Below are 14205 nucleotides of genomic sequence, written 5' to 3' on the forward strand. Positions count from 1 at the left end.
GATCAAGTACTGCCTAAAACACTACCAAAACGTTTTGTTTACATAGTTCTGAAAGTCGTCAATTCACATGCATGTCTCACATTAAATATTGTTTTATTTCCTTTTACCGTATTGCCGACTCGGTTTATCGCAGGAAAATATCAGTTCACTCTCTCAAAAGAGAGGTCCCTTGCCCCCTTCCCCTCCCTCTCCTTATACAGCACTCTCCCTCAATCCGCCCACCCAGCACGCGAACTGAGGCTTCACTTTCGCACTACCCACAACCTATTGGAGTTGGCGTCCCTCTCATAATCTTGTATGTTTTTTACGGAGTAGAGAGGTTTTGTTGGAGAGAAACAGAGGAAACGCTTGCCCAGCTTCAGAGCCCCGTCTCGCAGTCGCAGACCGACTCAGACTTGCAAACTTTCTGCTCCCCTCCTCAGAGACAGAGGGGGAGAAAAGCGGAGAAGAGTACACAGTTACGTGAGTTTAAAGGTTTGCAAACAAGAAAACACTATTGTCTGAGCACAGCAAAACTAGAAGAAACGTGCTGGAGCTTTTAGCTGTGAACTGCTTTTTTTTTTAAATTAATCATTGCGAAGTAGTCTGCAGTACCAAAGTCAGTGCGACAGGTTCACTCCCAGAGCTAGGTACCACCTCACGCATGGGTTTGCCTAGGAGGAGAAGAGACTGCCGGAACGAAGCACCGGGGCCCACCTCTCCCTCTCTTTAGTATTGCCGGACTCAGCACTGGGGTACACCTCTACTTCACTTCCCATACTGGCAGAGCAGTCGCAGAGGTACAACCCGGCCCACCTCCAACACTACCTTGGCTAAGCACGGGGGTACTCCTCTCTATCACCACCAGCATCGAAGAACACGCCCCCCGCCCCATCACAGAAACTGCCTGGTCGAAGAATTAACGCAGAACTCCTTTTCACCACCGGCACTGTCAGAGCAACGCTGGGGGACTGCTACCCCCTTTCGGATCCCATCTCTTTACAGATCTGTAGAGTTTATCGCACTCTGGTCACAGTGCCCCCTGAGAGGGAGCTCTGAAAACTTTCCTGCTCTGAAAGATGCTCTCCTGGACAGCAGAGACCACCGGTAGTGTTGGTCATACACCCTTCTGAGCGCCCTGTGCAGTTGCCTCGGTCCGACCTCTTTCCTGCGTCTGTCCGGAGCCCGAGGGTGCCCCACGCTTCCACCATCCTCAGCCTCGGGGGAAGTGGATTGTGTGGCTATCTCTGGAGTCGGCGTTTCAGGGGACAAACAGAGTGGGGGTTGGAGGGGTCCGTGGAGTCGTCTTCGCCCCCGCTCTACGTTGCCGCGAGACCCCGGTTCTTCTAAGTGCGGCCAGATGGTCGCCGCGCCTGAGGACACAGAACCGCGCAGGTCCCGCAACCCTTGCCCTGGACCCCCCTGAGCTGAGAGAGCAGCATGTTGCTCGCCGGCACTCCTGGGGCTCCCTTCCCCAACCCTGCTTTGCCCCTGCAGGTGAAAGGACAGTAACTCTGCTGGACTCAATTGGACCTGCCGAGGGGAACAGGGGTGCACACGACAGGAGGGGACCTGTGCCGCCTTACCGCGCACTGGAGGGAGATCCGCGCACAGGGTTACTATGCAAGTGCGACTCTTTCCTTGGGTTTTTATTACTTTGAACTGCTTGGATTACATCTGCAGCGAACAGCCCCTCAGGGGACGGCGACAGCGAAGAAGTAAGTACAAACCCTGCCATCTTTCTCTCGCCACCTGTCTGCTTTACCCTACCCTTCCCCCAGCCAGTTGGAGAGTTTTTACCCTTCAACGTGTGTTACCTTTGTACCAACCAATTCCGGTCGGATCACGACATGAATCCAGCTAATACAAAGGATTTCTTAGGGGGATGTTGTAAGTGAAGGTAATGCCACGTACTTTGCCACATGCCAACGAGGGGAAAGGTTCTCCTACAGTAAGCACTTTATGTTGTACCGTAAAAACAAGCTGTTTCTTAAGAAGGTAATGTGGTTTTTAATTGTATCTATTGATAATATTAAGTCCTCATTAATATGGAAGGGTTCACAAGTCATGCTGCAGCAAATAGTACAATGTGCTGCGGGTTAACAAAAGTGTGAGAGCAGCATGCAAGGGCCGTTCTTGGCTTCTGACCTCGGTGCGCAACTGAAAACAGAAGTGCTGTTTGCCTTTAACAGTGGGACCTTTACTCTATACTTCTACGACACAACAGCCCCTTGCCTCACTGGCGTAACAAAGGCACTCGCAGCCCCGCGGTGCGGCTGAAAGGGGGGGGGGGGCGAGCTGTAGAGGGTCTCCTCAGCACAGCACCTGGCCTGAGTGAGTCGTTAAAGGGATGGGGCGACGGGGCTCCGTGTCCTTTGCGGTGGTGGGGGGGGGGGGGGGGGGGGGGGGGGGGGGGGGTTGGGGTTCCAGTTTTGTTACGCCACCGCCTTGCCTGTCTTACAAGCTGCAACGTGCAGGGTAACTTGTCTCTGTCTGAGGTCTATGTAACGGAACAGGGCAGAAGTCCTTTTCCCTCAGAAGACGGAGATGCGTAGGTCAAGTTTGGCGCCTCTTTTGCTAACGGAAAAGCGCATCTCGCTTGGAAGCGCAGCCACAATAAGACCGCCAATCACTTGAAGATGGTGCGGATGTTTGACTGTGAGGATAGGCAACGTGAAGACGATGAGTGGTTGTGACGGATGGAGGGGATAGGGCGTCGAGTGAGGGACAGGTGGCGAGCGATAACGATTTTTGGAGACAACATGCATGGTGGCATTTGGAGGGCAAAGCAGGGGCAACAGGCGAATGCATTTGGTTGGCTTAAGGGATGGATCGGAGCAAGCGATGGAGGGATAGGAGATTTGGAAGGGAGGCGCGAGTGTGAGATATATGGGCTGTGTGAGGCTGAGTTGAATAAATAGCGTATTGGAAGAAAGATAAGTGAGAGTGAGAGACTATATCCGGTTTGCAGCGAACAGTTGTGTTTTCTTGTCGAGAGCACGTTGAAAGGTCCTCATAGCGGAGAAGTGGGACACCACCACTGAGGGTTTTGTTCACTTTTGGGATGGAGGGTTCTTCCTCACTTGGGGGCAGAGTAATTAGAGGGGGCATTGCACACTGGTCCTGCTTGGAAAGACGGAGGGGGACACTTCTCAATTACACAAGGGTGGTTCCTCCTTTGGTGGTAGTGGGGAGGGTGTTACACTAGTTAAGTAGCGGCTTGGGACCACCTGTCGAAGGAGTGTGATTCTTCTCAATGGCAGTAGGTGGGAAAATCGTTTAATTATGTATGGAGTAGAGGCTTTGATCTTTTGGGCGATCCCCAGTGAAGGGAAATTGTATTTCTCCCAAAAGAGGTGGGGGGGGGGCTAGGAACCTGCAGACGGCCTTGCTCTTTGTGGGAACTCAGCCCCTGCATCATGCTCAGCTGGATAAAATGATTCTTTAACAAGGGGTCAAGGATGCCCCATAATTGGACCGAGTGTGGGGTCAATTCATCACTGGGGTGCCCCTAGTACCTATTGGAGGAATATAAGAATTGTGAGCATTGGGGTAGAAGGGGCTGCTCTGCTAATTGCGGGTTAAATGGGGTAGGGGGGGGGGGTAATTGGTACACTTAAGGAATGGGGTAAGCTGGGCTTGAACTCTTTGGGGTACTACTAGGTTACCTTCATTGGGGAAGCGCAGGATACAAAAATGAGCAGTGAATGATTATACCCTCGTTTGCAGTGAAAACGTTTAGCACAGTTTTTTATTTCCCATTTGTAAATGACCTTATCTTATCTACCTGAAATGGGTGAAAGGCTGAGTTGGCCCTGCTTGACTTTGATCCTGTGATCTACAAATCCCAAAATGATCTCAGCAGTAGAACCAGTAACATATCGCACCAGTTTACGCACATTTTTTCAAACTAACCCTGCAACCTCTGCATTTGTCTGATCTGTTTCCACTAGTGAACGGGCTGTTCACATTCACGTACAGGACAGTCACTGCGGATATTTACAGGACAGCATACTTTATTCCTTGTCAGTCGTTCAGTAAATGCTGCCCGTTCAATAAGTGCAGTATTCGTGCCTATTGTTCCTGCTGTTTGCTCTGCCCATTGCATTTTATATCAGTATGCACCAGTAAGGACATTTTCAAAACCCAACTGTCAACACTTTGGCTGTGAAGAGCAGATCGCACCCCCATGGGGGTGCGCAGCACTAGGCCCAGGGACCCATGTGATTTCTCTCCCCTCTCCTGCTTTTGTGATTCTTTGGCCCGAAGAAGGGGAGGGAGGCTGAGGGGAGCACAGGTGGGACTTTAAGGTCCTCATCTTGTGAGTCACGGGTTAGGAGTCAGAAAGCCGAGGGCTCGATTGAACCGTCACTTCCGTTCCCTATGTTGCGATGACCAAGGGCTACCTAGGGGACACAGCAACTTGCGTTCCCTCTCTTCAAAAGGCAACTGCAACATCATGACAGGAGTGAGCATGCAATCATACAATAGTCCCACATAGCCCCTTAAACATGGGGTAGTTGGGGTTGTCAAATTTTACAAGGTGCAGCAAAGGATAGTAGAGTGCAACAGTAAATGATTTCAAGGACAGATTTATTCTTCATTCATTACTTTTTAGGGCATCACTGAGATGATGGGCAGCAATCGTTACACTGCAAGGACATTCACACTGAGTTGGGGGCAAAGGCCTACAGTTTATTGGTGTAGGGCATGTGGTTGTAGCCCCTAGTTTCACATCATGAATCAGTCACTCAATTTAGATTTGTAAAGCACTGCTAGTCACCCATGAGGGTATCCAGGCACTGCAAGTAATGCAGCAGGGGCTCAGTCAAACAACCAGGTCCTGAGTCCTTTCCTGAATTCCCACAGAGAGGATGAAGTCTGTGGGAGGTTGTTCCAAGACTTGGCGGTGATGCAGGAGGAGGAGTGTCCTCCACTGTTGCTGCGACCGATGCAGGGTGTGTAGGTGAGGTTAAGGGGGAGGGAGGAGCGCAGGTGTCTGGAGGAAAGGTGGAAGTTTAGTAGAGGGTTGATATATGCTAGCCCTAGGTTTTTGAGGGCATGGATCAGCAACTTGAACTGGCATCTCTTCTGAATGGGGAGCTAGTGGAAGTTCTTGAGGTGGGGGGTGATGTGGGTCCGCTTGGGGAGGTCTAGGATGAGTTTGGCGGCTGCATTCTGTATGGTCTGCAGCCTCTTGAGGAGGTGTGCAGAGATTCCAATGAAGAGTGCATTGCCGTAGTCCAGTCGACTGGTGACCAGTGCATGTGTTACAGTGCATCTGGTGTCAATGGGAGGGCCACTTAAAAATCTTGTGGAACATGAGGTAGCAGAGACTGCATTGATCTGTTTCCCTTTTTGTCTGTCTGGTGTTGGATGGGGTGAGACAATGGCAGATGGCCAGTGGTACAGAGATTTGGGACAGCCCTTCAGAGATACAGGTGGTTTCGCCTGGGAGATCCTAGTAGGATAAAGGGAGTTCTGACGTATGTTGAGCCATTTCCAGGGAATGCCTCAATGTAAATACATGTATATATCAATCATCATTAATCAGACATTCATCGTTAGATGTGCTTTTTTGAATGTTAATAAACAAGATTGTAGTGCATGAAGTTTCTTGGATGTGGGATTTTTTGCAGTTTCATTTTGCCTTAAGAATACTATGTTTATGATTTGTTGTAAGAAATAAACATGACCTCTGCCTAAAACTATTAGAGTGACGATTAGTCATTCATTTGGTTGAGTTGGAGGGCAGGGATCAGGGCTGGGGGTCTCCAAGTTTTAGGAAACCAGCTGCTTTGACTTTAGGGTGGACAAACCATGAACTGTATTCTCTCAACTTACATTACATTATAGGAATTAAAGAGTAACCACAGGGTGATCTAAATTTGTGATTTTTTTTTATAGCAGAGCCTGTCTTATGAAATATCGTGGTATTCTGGCCTTGAGACAGTGAGCTTAATTCACAAAGCTTTTTCTATAAGTAGTTATGTTTTACTCCTGTCTTAGATGTGAATCGTTATTGACTACAAAGACCTGGTTTGCAAAGCATTTTCTGTTTGTACTTTGCAGAAGTAATGCAAGCATACTCGCATAAGTTGTAAGCAAGTCTAACTGCCGGAAGTTCATGCATAATTCACAGTTAAGCCTAAAGATATCTCCTCTTTGAAAATGCTTTTTGAGTTGGGCCCACTGGTTATAAAACTCAATATCCTGAAGATGGTACCAGAATATTGTTACCAAAATACTATCTGTCAGAAATATTGTGTCCTAAATATAGTTTACAAAAATTGTAGTACTCAACATCCTAAAGGTATGGTACCAGAATATGGTAACCAGAATATTGTCTGATAGCAATATTGTGACCTAAATATAGTTCACAAAAAAAATCAACCCATTGGAGCTAACAATAGAAAATCTATCTCCCCTCAGACAATTCCTTTGTGAATTATAATTTAGACATGATATTCCTGGCAAAGAATACACGTATTTAATAAAGGTTCAGAATGAACCACTTAAGCCTTGGGTTTGCACCAAGGGGAACAGATTTGCTCCCATGCCCTCTCATGGATACATTGAGATGAGGGTTCTATTTGATCATTAGCATCATCATCGTGCTTGTGTACCACTACAAATCCCATTAAAAGTATCTAAGTAACGCTTTTCATTAAGGCTTTTTGATTTTTCTAAAAAGGTTTACACCAGGATTTTATAGCGAGAGAAATACAAGCCCTTTCACTGACACTATACTGACAGATCTGTTTTGTTCCACGTATCTTTTTTAGGAAAAATAAGGCTGTGTAATTTAAGGGATTTGTGCATAATTATTAAGAGCCTCAGCGTGAGCTGAGTAGAAATAAGAGTGTCCACACAAATGGGGCTATTGATATGTGTGGTCATACCACACCCCTATCTTTTCCAAGAACACACTGTGCAATGTAAAACCTAGCAAAATATGTGCAGGGAAAATGATCTAGAGTTCAAGGAAAACATACTGGTGGTAGGGTGTAAATGTCCATTAATGGGGTAATTTCCAGATTTTTGTGGCTATACCACACCTGGAGGTGTCAAGAATTCACTCATCCGTTCTAAGAGGCCTAAGAGTTTTTCATTTGAGTGAAACCCTATCCAGATGACAATGACATCTCAACTCTGGTGATACTTGACTATGCATGGGTGTTGTTATAATCACACAGGAGGATTAATACTGCAGGCCATGCAGTGTACTCAATTGCTCCTTGATTGCACCTGTCAGTAAGACGTTTCAATGGTCCAAATATTATCGCCCGCATTTGATCTGCATTTTGGGACAAACTGCAGAAACATGAGAAGATGATAATGTAGTCTTAAATAATGTCATGTCCAGGCATCGTCTTTCCTTGTTGGGGTCAAGATGCCACTGTGCGTACCAGTCTTGTCTGTGTGCAATATACTTAATTCACTGAACTGCTCAAACGCTGGCAATACCACTGTGTGTTGGGCAGGTAATATCTGTCTAGCTGCTTAAGCCTCAGCACTCCGCTCCTTGGGTCACACTGCACAAGGGCATTTTGATAGTCTAGGCAATGGAAAAACAATTGTCTAATTCGTGCTGGTGGTTGCATGTGGTGGGCTCCTCCACTCATTTCTGTGAACTGGGACATACCCTTTTAATCATGAGACTTTGAGGCAGAGCATAAATAAGAAAACCCGAAAAGATAAAAATAAGGGGGAAGAAAAATATTTGGAAAGCAGTGACACCGAAAGATAGCTGGAAGAAAAAGAACCTCCAACAGTGGGATAGTGTAGAGTGGTAGGAAAAGAGCCGAGGTGGCCTCAAGTCTAGACAGCCTCGGTATCCCTGGCATGCAGGAGCGCTGGGAGCGAGCTTCTCGGCAGTGAGCTAGCGAGGGTGCCATGGGTCCCAAGTAAAATGCCCACAACATTCCTGTCACCAGCTGGATAGTAAGAAAAACAGCCATAATTGGGAGGCAAAGTGCCTTCCAGTACCTGCAGGGTGGCAGTGTTGCACTATTGATAATTACCCCCCTTCTAAGATATAAATTAAGCCTGGACACTATTCTCTTGCTGCAAATTAAGCACTAGGGAAATCTTTAATCATGGGTAAATGCGTTAGCTTAGGAGTACAGCAATAATTGCACACTTGTCAAGCACCTTCCCAGAGCTCAACCTTCAGTACAGAGCCTAAAAGGAGCCAAGAGCCATTCTGAGATGGCCCTGGTTCTGGGAAAATACTTTCACCAAACCTCTGAATGAGGGGTCTAAATGGTATATATGTCATTTGTGAATAATGGAGGGGGCGAGATACCCATGCCACTGTTTTGTAAGAAACTTTTTGCCTGCTCTGGGGCTGGTCACGTAGGCCGGCTCGGGCGTGGGCTAGGGAGCAGTGTGTGGGGGTGTTGGGTATTACTCCCACCTAATAAATGTATTTTCTGATAAGTAGATGGGTACAGGGACCTTCAGACAGTCATGGTGAGGTGGCTCGGATTTCACCAGAAATATTTACATACACACATTTGAAAACATAAACACGCACATTCTGTATTTTGAAAGTCTTCAAAAATGTAGGTTATTTTACAAACTATTGTGTTTCTCTCAAGTAAGTACTCCTACCAATCCGCATTCCTCTATCTTTCAACTTCCCTTAAAGGCCCTCTTGTTCGCCCTGCTTGTTGTATAATGTATTTTAACATTATATAGCACTGTGACTGTTGGGAAACATTTAAGCTACCCTCCCACCCCCCAATCTTACTGACCAAGCTACCTCCCTGCACTCACGGTGTGAGGTACACACATTTTGTAGTTATTGGGACATCCTCTGACTTATCTAGGAAGTGCTAAACCCACTGGAGAATCTATCAGTGGGATTTCTTACATTCTGTGCTTCGTGGGGCACAGGAAATGTTACAATTGGCTAATTACTGTTCTGGGTTTAGCCCTTTTGCCTCAAATCGTAAAATATTCTATTGCTGCCAAGATCTAAATCAGGTCTAGACTGAATTTCTTTCGGTGTCTGCACACTGATTTTAATTTCCTTTATATCCCCAATCAATGTTGGGCATTAATTATTGTTTTCAATGAGAACTTAAGTATACAAAACGTATTTCTAAAGTTGCAGACAAACGGTTGGGCTGCAGTGAGACGGTGCCTTCCTTATCCGCGCCTCGCCTCTTCGTCACTCCAGAGGGTTTTGTTACCTGGACTACTCTGCCCCCTTGTGGTCAATCTTTATACATCCACTCCTGCTTGATAAACGCGACAGAGTATCCGTCCTACTGTCAGCGTATAGCAGAATATCTTGTCCTGAGTCCAGAGAGACTATACAGACGCGCTTACTGGATATTTCTATTTGTTTTCAAACTGTCAACGAGGAACTAGATTCACCCGTGCTACAAAAATTGGAACAAGGGAGAGAAACGTTGCTCTGTTACTAAACACTCAGGTATGTGGTACATGTATGCTTAGTCGAGAGCAGCCCCTACTCTCCACACAAAAAAGACGATGTCTTATTGAACAGCAATTCCAAACACTAAAGAGAAAGTTACATGTTACCTTTGTGCAGAGAATTCCAGTTTTTCTAAGAAACAATGCAAGAACACACGAATAAAGGAGAATCTGGCAGTCAATTTATACATTTATTTTTAAAAATATGCTGCAAAGAAATTGGCAACAAGGGCACATGTGACATCACATCTGTTCTAGCTTTCTTAATCGGTCAAAAATATGCTGAAATGTAATATATGGTACGTGGTTGAGAGACACATGTGGCAGATAGCTTTGTGTGCTCCGCAATTTTGAAGGGATTTTAATAGTGATAAGATAACTCTGGTGGTTAAACCAGTTCTGTGTTTTGTAGAATCACAGCTTTGACTCAAAAGGTAGCATAGAGGGTTAATGTGCCTGCTGCAGAGCACATTGTCTAATATGCAGGCTAGACTATGGCAACACTCGCTAGCGCAGAATCTCCAAACAACTCAAGACTATCCATAACACCACCGCAAGACTCATTCTCAACCTCCAACACCGCATCTACATCACGCTGAACCTCAGGGAGCTTCACTGGCTCCCCATTCACAAGTGCAGCCGTTCAGACCTCTCATGCACACATACAGAGCCTTACACAACACAGGACAAGAATAGCTGAATAGTTGCATCCATTTTCATAAATCCACTAGGCACCTACACCGTGTCTCACTTTCACTCATTCACAATCCCCACATCCACAAAAGCAAAACTGGAGGTTGCTCCCTCTCCTACATCACACTCAAGAATACCCCTCAACACATCAGAGCCTTCTCCTCACTTCTTGTATTCCATAAGAAGCTGAAGAGCTGGCTCTTCGTATAAGCATCTCGAGGAGACACACATTTACACATCATCCCAAGCACCTTGATAGCCTTTCATGTCATTAGAACTATAGAAATCAACATAACATAACACAGATTAGTATTTTATATAGATAAGTTAGTGGGCTACTGCTTTTAACACTGAGGTCAGTTTGTAAGTGCCAGTTCATAAGTTGCAATACTTCTTATATAGCACAGTGATCTCTTTACCTGCATCAATGAGTTGCATCCAAAACAGTAAGTGATAGGTTTATTTTTATATTTTTCTCAATCTGTTGTTAATCTAAGATTGCAATGAAGGGCTCCTCTGGAAAGTCTGGTAGTAGAGACAACCCTAATAACTGCGTTACACATTCTATCCCAACTTTGTATTCCTCCCGACTGTTAACTCTTAACATATAATGTCTACAAGTATGCACAATGTGTGATTCCTACACCTTATAATCCTTGTTAGAAATGGGGTCTCTAGTTGGCAGTCAGTTTGCACCCTGTCCAACTAGGGACCCTCATTCTAGTCAGGGTAATGGAGCCACACACCTAAGATAACCCCTGCTAACCCCCTTGGTAGCTTGGAACAAACAGTCAGGCTTACCTCAGAGGCAATGTGTAAAGTATGTGTACACACACACAGTAGCACAGTGAAAACACCACAAAAGTACTCAACACCTGTTTAGAAAAAAAAGCCAATATTTATCTGAATAAAACAAGACCAAAGTTAAAAAAATCCAACATACACAAATAAAGTTATCACTTTTTAAAGGTTTAAAAGAATCTTAATCCTGAAAAATCAGTGGTTGTATCCTTTATTTTTTTTATTTATAATCATTCGGTCTAGAAATTTAGACCATTGAAATTCAAAATGACAATCTTACATGATCAAATTTAAGCCCTTAAAATTCATAATAACAATCATGCATAGTACTTAATAAAACCCAGTGGGCAGCAATCAAATAAATATCGTCATACAATAAAAACATAAATAAAAGGCTTGTGTCCATCATGCAGATATGTAAAAATATCACGACAATTAGGCTAAAAAGTCGTCTCTATAAACTTATAGGGTCTCGGCTTCTCATAGAAGAGAACACAAACTCCTAAAAAGGTTCCTAAAAAAACCACATGCAGGTTAAATAAAATTCATTTCAGTGCATAACACGCAAAAAAATCGTCTCTATAAACTTATAGGGTCTCGGCTTCTCATATAAGAGACCGCAAACTCCTAAAAAGGTTCCTAAAAAAAACACATGCAGGTTAAATAAAATTAATTTCAGTGCATAACACATCTAAAAATTAAAAGTTAAAAAACAGGAAAAAAAATGTATCTTATTAGAACCTCCTTCTGTATACAAGAGAAGTGCCTAGCCGACTCGGGGACCCATGGCTAGGATATACCTACGACGGATAGACCAGGCTTCAGATAGATATTTGGTAACTGAACTGACTACCAGTATGGATGTATCATATTTGCATATTCTGAAAGCGCTAGCTCGGTCCTGCAGTAATAAGTTTTTGCAGAGAGGGATAATCCACCTCCCTCTGGGGCTCTTGTATAGGGGGCAGAAAAACAACATGTGCTCAGTTGTTTCCTTACAGTTGTGGCAGAGTATACATCTGTCAGTGAGAGAGATACTTGATGACCAACGAACTGTGTAGCTATTAATAGGCAAGGTGCCATATCTTAACTGGAGAAATAAGGCACAGGCATATGCAGGAATAGGGAGATCCATGAAGATCTCAGGCCGGGGTTCATGTTTAAGCTGGAGGAATTCTGTAGTTAGCCTGCCCGCCCTGATACGATGCAAAGAATCTTCATTGGTTTTCTCCCAATATCTCCTTTTGACAAGTTGCCTTGCGTTGGTAGGGATCAGTTCAGGGTGATTCCAATAGTGAGGAAATCCTAATTTGTCCCAGGCAGATTTCATCTCCTTCAACCAAGGGATTTTATTCAAACCCCGGGGAGATGCAATAAGTTCTCTTATCGCCACCCTAAATGGTTCAAGTTCGTCAGTTTTCCATAGCCGGATCCAGTAAGAGAGTGGTCTCAGACATACTGTAGTTTTAATGCTATTTAGTCCTAAGTCTAGCCTGAGTGGGGTCATTGGTGTGCCCTTCCCTAACCTGGAAACCTGTCTAAGGAAATGTTTTTCTTTAGTTTGTAGAATGTCTAATTTTCTATGCGTACCCCAAAGTTCTGCTCCATACAGGGCTGCCGCACATATCTGGACATTGTAAATCTCCGCGATTGTATTCAGGGGGGGACTTGGTGCCTTTCTGGATTTGCATATTAGGGCCCCACCTCTTTGGCTTATAATAAGTGCCCCTTTATCAATAGCTGCCTCCCATTTACCTGTGTTTGTTAGCCTGATACCTAGGTAGTCAAACTCTTCCACTTTTTCCAGCGGGATTGTGTTCATTACTATTCTTGCACAAGATTGTTTCCTTGAGGAGCTGTATATCATAAGTTTCGTTTTCTTGACGTTGATATCCAGCCCATAGCCTTTGCAAAAGATACAAAATTGGTTGACCAGATTTTGGATTCTCATTGGTGATTTGGCTAGCAAAATTGTGTCATCCGCATATAGCAGACACAGGATTTTCTTTCCAGACAGTTTGGGCGAGTCGTTTATACAATTCTCTAGATAGTGAATACATTTGTTTATGTAAAGCAGGAAAAGAGTGGGGGCCAGGAGACAACCCTGTCTGACTCCTCTTTTGATATCTACAGGGTCTGTCAGTTCACCCTCCTTGCCGCATCTGATTTGTGCATAGGTATTATCATGCAGTCGGGTTATGAGATTCAAGAGGCCGGGTGGGACCCCCATATTAGAAAGTGTTAACCATAGCATATTCCTGGGGATCAAGTCAAATGCAGCTCTGAGGTCAATGAAGACCACATACAGATTTCCCCCCCCAAGGTCTACATTCTTCCATTTGATTGCCAGGAATCTCAGGGTTTGGTCTATGGTGCTAACTGCGGGTCTAAACCCCACTTGTAAATCAGATAAACCTTCGGACTCTGCGATCCATTGATCGAGGTGAAACAAAAGTTGCTTTGCATAAATTGTTTGGGAGTTATCAAGTAAACATATTGGTCGGTAATTGGCAGGATTATTGGGACTACCTTTTTTGAAGATGGGAACTATATCTGCCCCTTTCCAAGAAGATGGGGCAGGAGCTCCTGCTGCAACTGCATTGCAGATTAGGTTAAGACAAGGTGCCCATATATCAGGTCTTGTCTTGTACAAATCGCCCGGGATCTCATCAGGGCCAGGGGCCTTTCCCCAATTCAATGAATCGATTGCAGCTCTTGTTTCGGCTAAAGTAAATTTAATCGGGGTGGCCCCATGGATTATGGAATCATCGGGGGTCCTAAGGGATACTTCAGATGGACCTTCGTATAATTGACCAAAATGCTCAGCCCATACTGCAGAGAGAATTGAAGTGCCGGGTAAGGAAGCGGGATCTCTACAGTCATCTGCTATCAGTTTCCAGAACCTGGAAGTATCATTTGTTTTAGCGGTCTCCAAGATAGCTACCCATCTAGCCTCTTCCCAGCTTCTACACGCCTTAGAGCATTTCTGTTTATGATCCCTCCTTGCTTTTCTTATGAGCTCAGCATGGCCTTCTTTTAATGCTCTCAATAGGTTATGCTGTGCTTCCCTGCATGAGTTACTGAACCACCGTGCACAGGGCTTTTTCTTGGGTTTGCTGATAATCTCTTTTGTAAAGAGATACTTCAAAGAGTTAAACAATTCAGTGTGGGCTACTAGAATCCCTTCACCATCGCCATCCTCATTGTGTAGAATCATACACTCCATTTTATCAGCTAATAAGTTATATATTAATGTGAGGTGTTCAGGGGATGTAATTACAGACT

General features: G+C 44.8%; 1 protein-coding gene across 1 annotated transcript in view; it reads left to right on the forward strand.

Annotated features, from left to right (window-relative positions):
* The first annotated feature begins 287 nt into the window (after positions 1 to 287).
* RSPO3 (R-spondin 3) overlaps positions 288 to 14205 on the forward strand; it is a 315395-nt gene continuing 301477 nt past the window's right edge. The window contains exon 1 of the mRNA XM_069234820.1: positions 288 to 1697. Within this exon, the coding sequence (XP_069090921.1) occupies positions 1601 to 1697 (97 nt within the window). The 5' untranslated portion in view covers positions 288 to 1600. The remainder of the gene's footprint in view (positions 1698 to 14205) is intronic.

This window comes from Pleurodeles waltl, chromosome 5 (genome assembly GCF_031143425.1).
Source record: "Pleurodeles waltl isolate 20211129_DDA chromosome 5, aPleWal1.hap1.20221129, whole genome shotgun sequence".
NCBI classification, from domain to species: Eukaryota; Metazoa; Chordata; class Amphibia; order Caudata; family Salamandridae; genus Pleurodeles; species Pleurodeles waltl.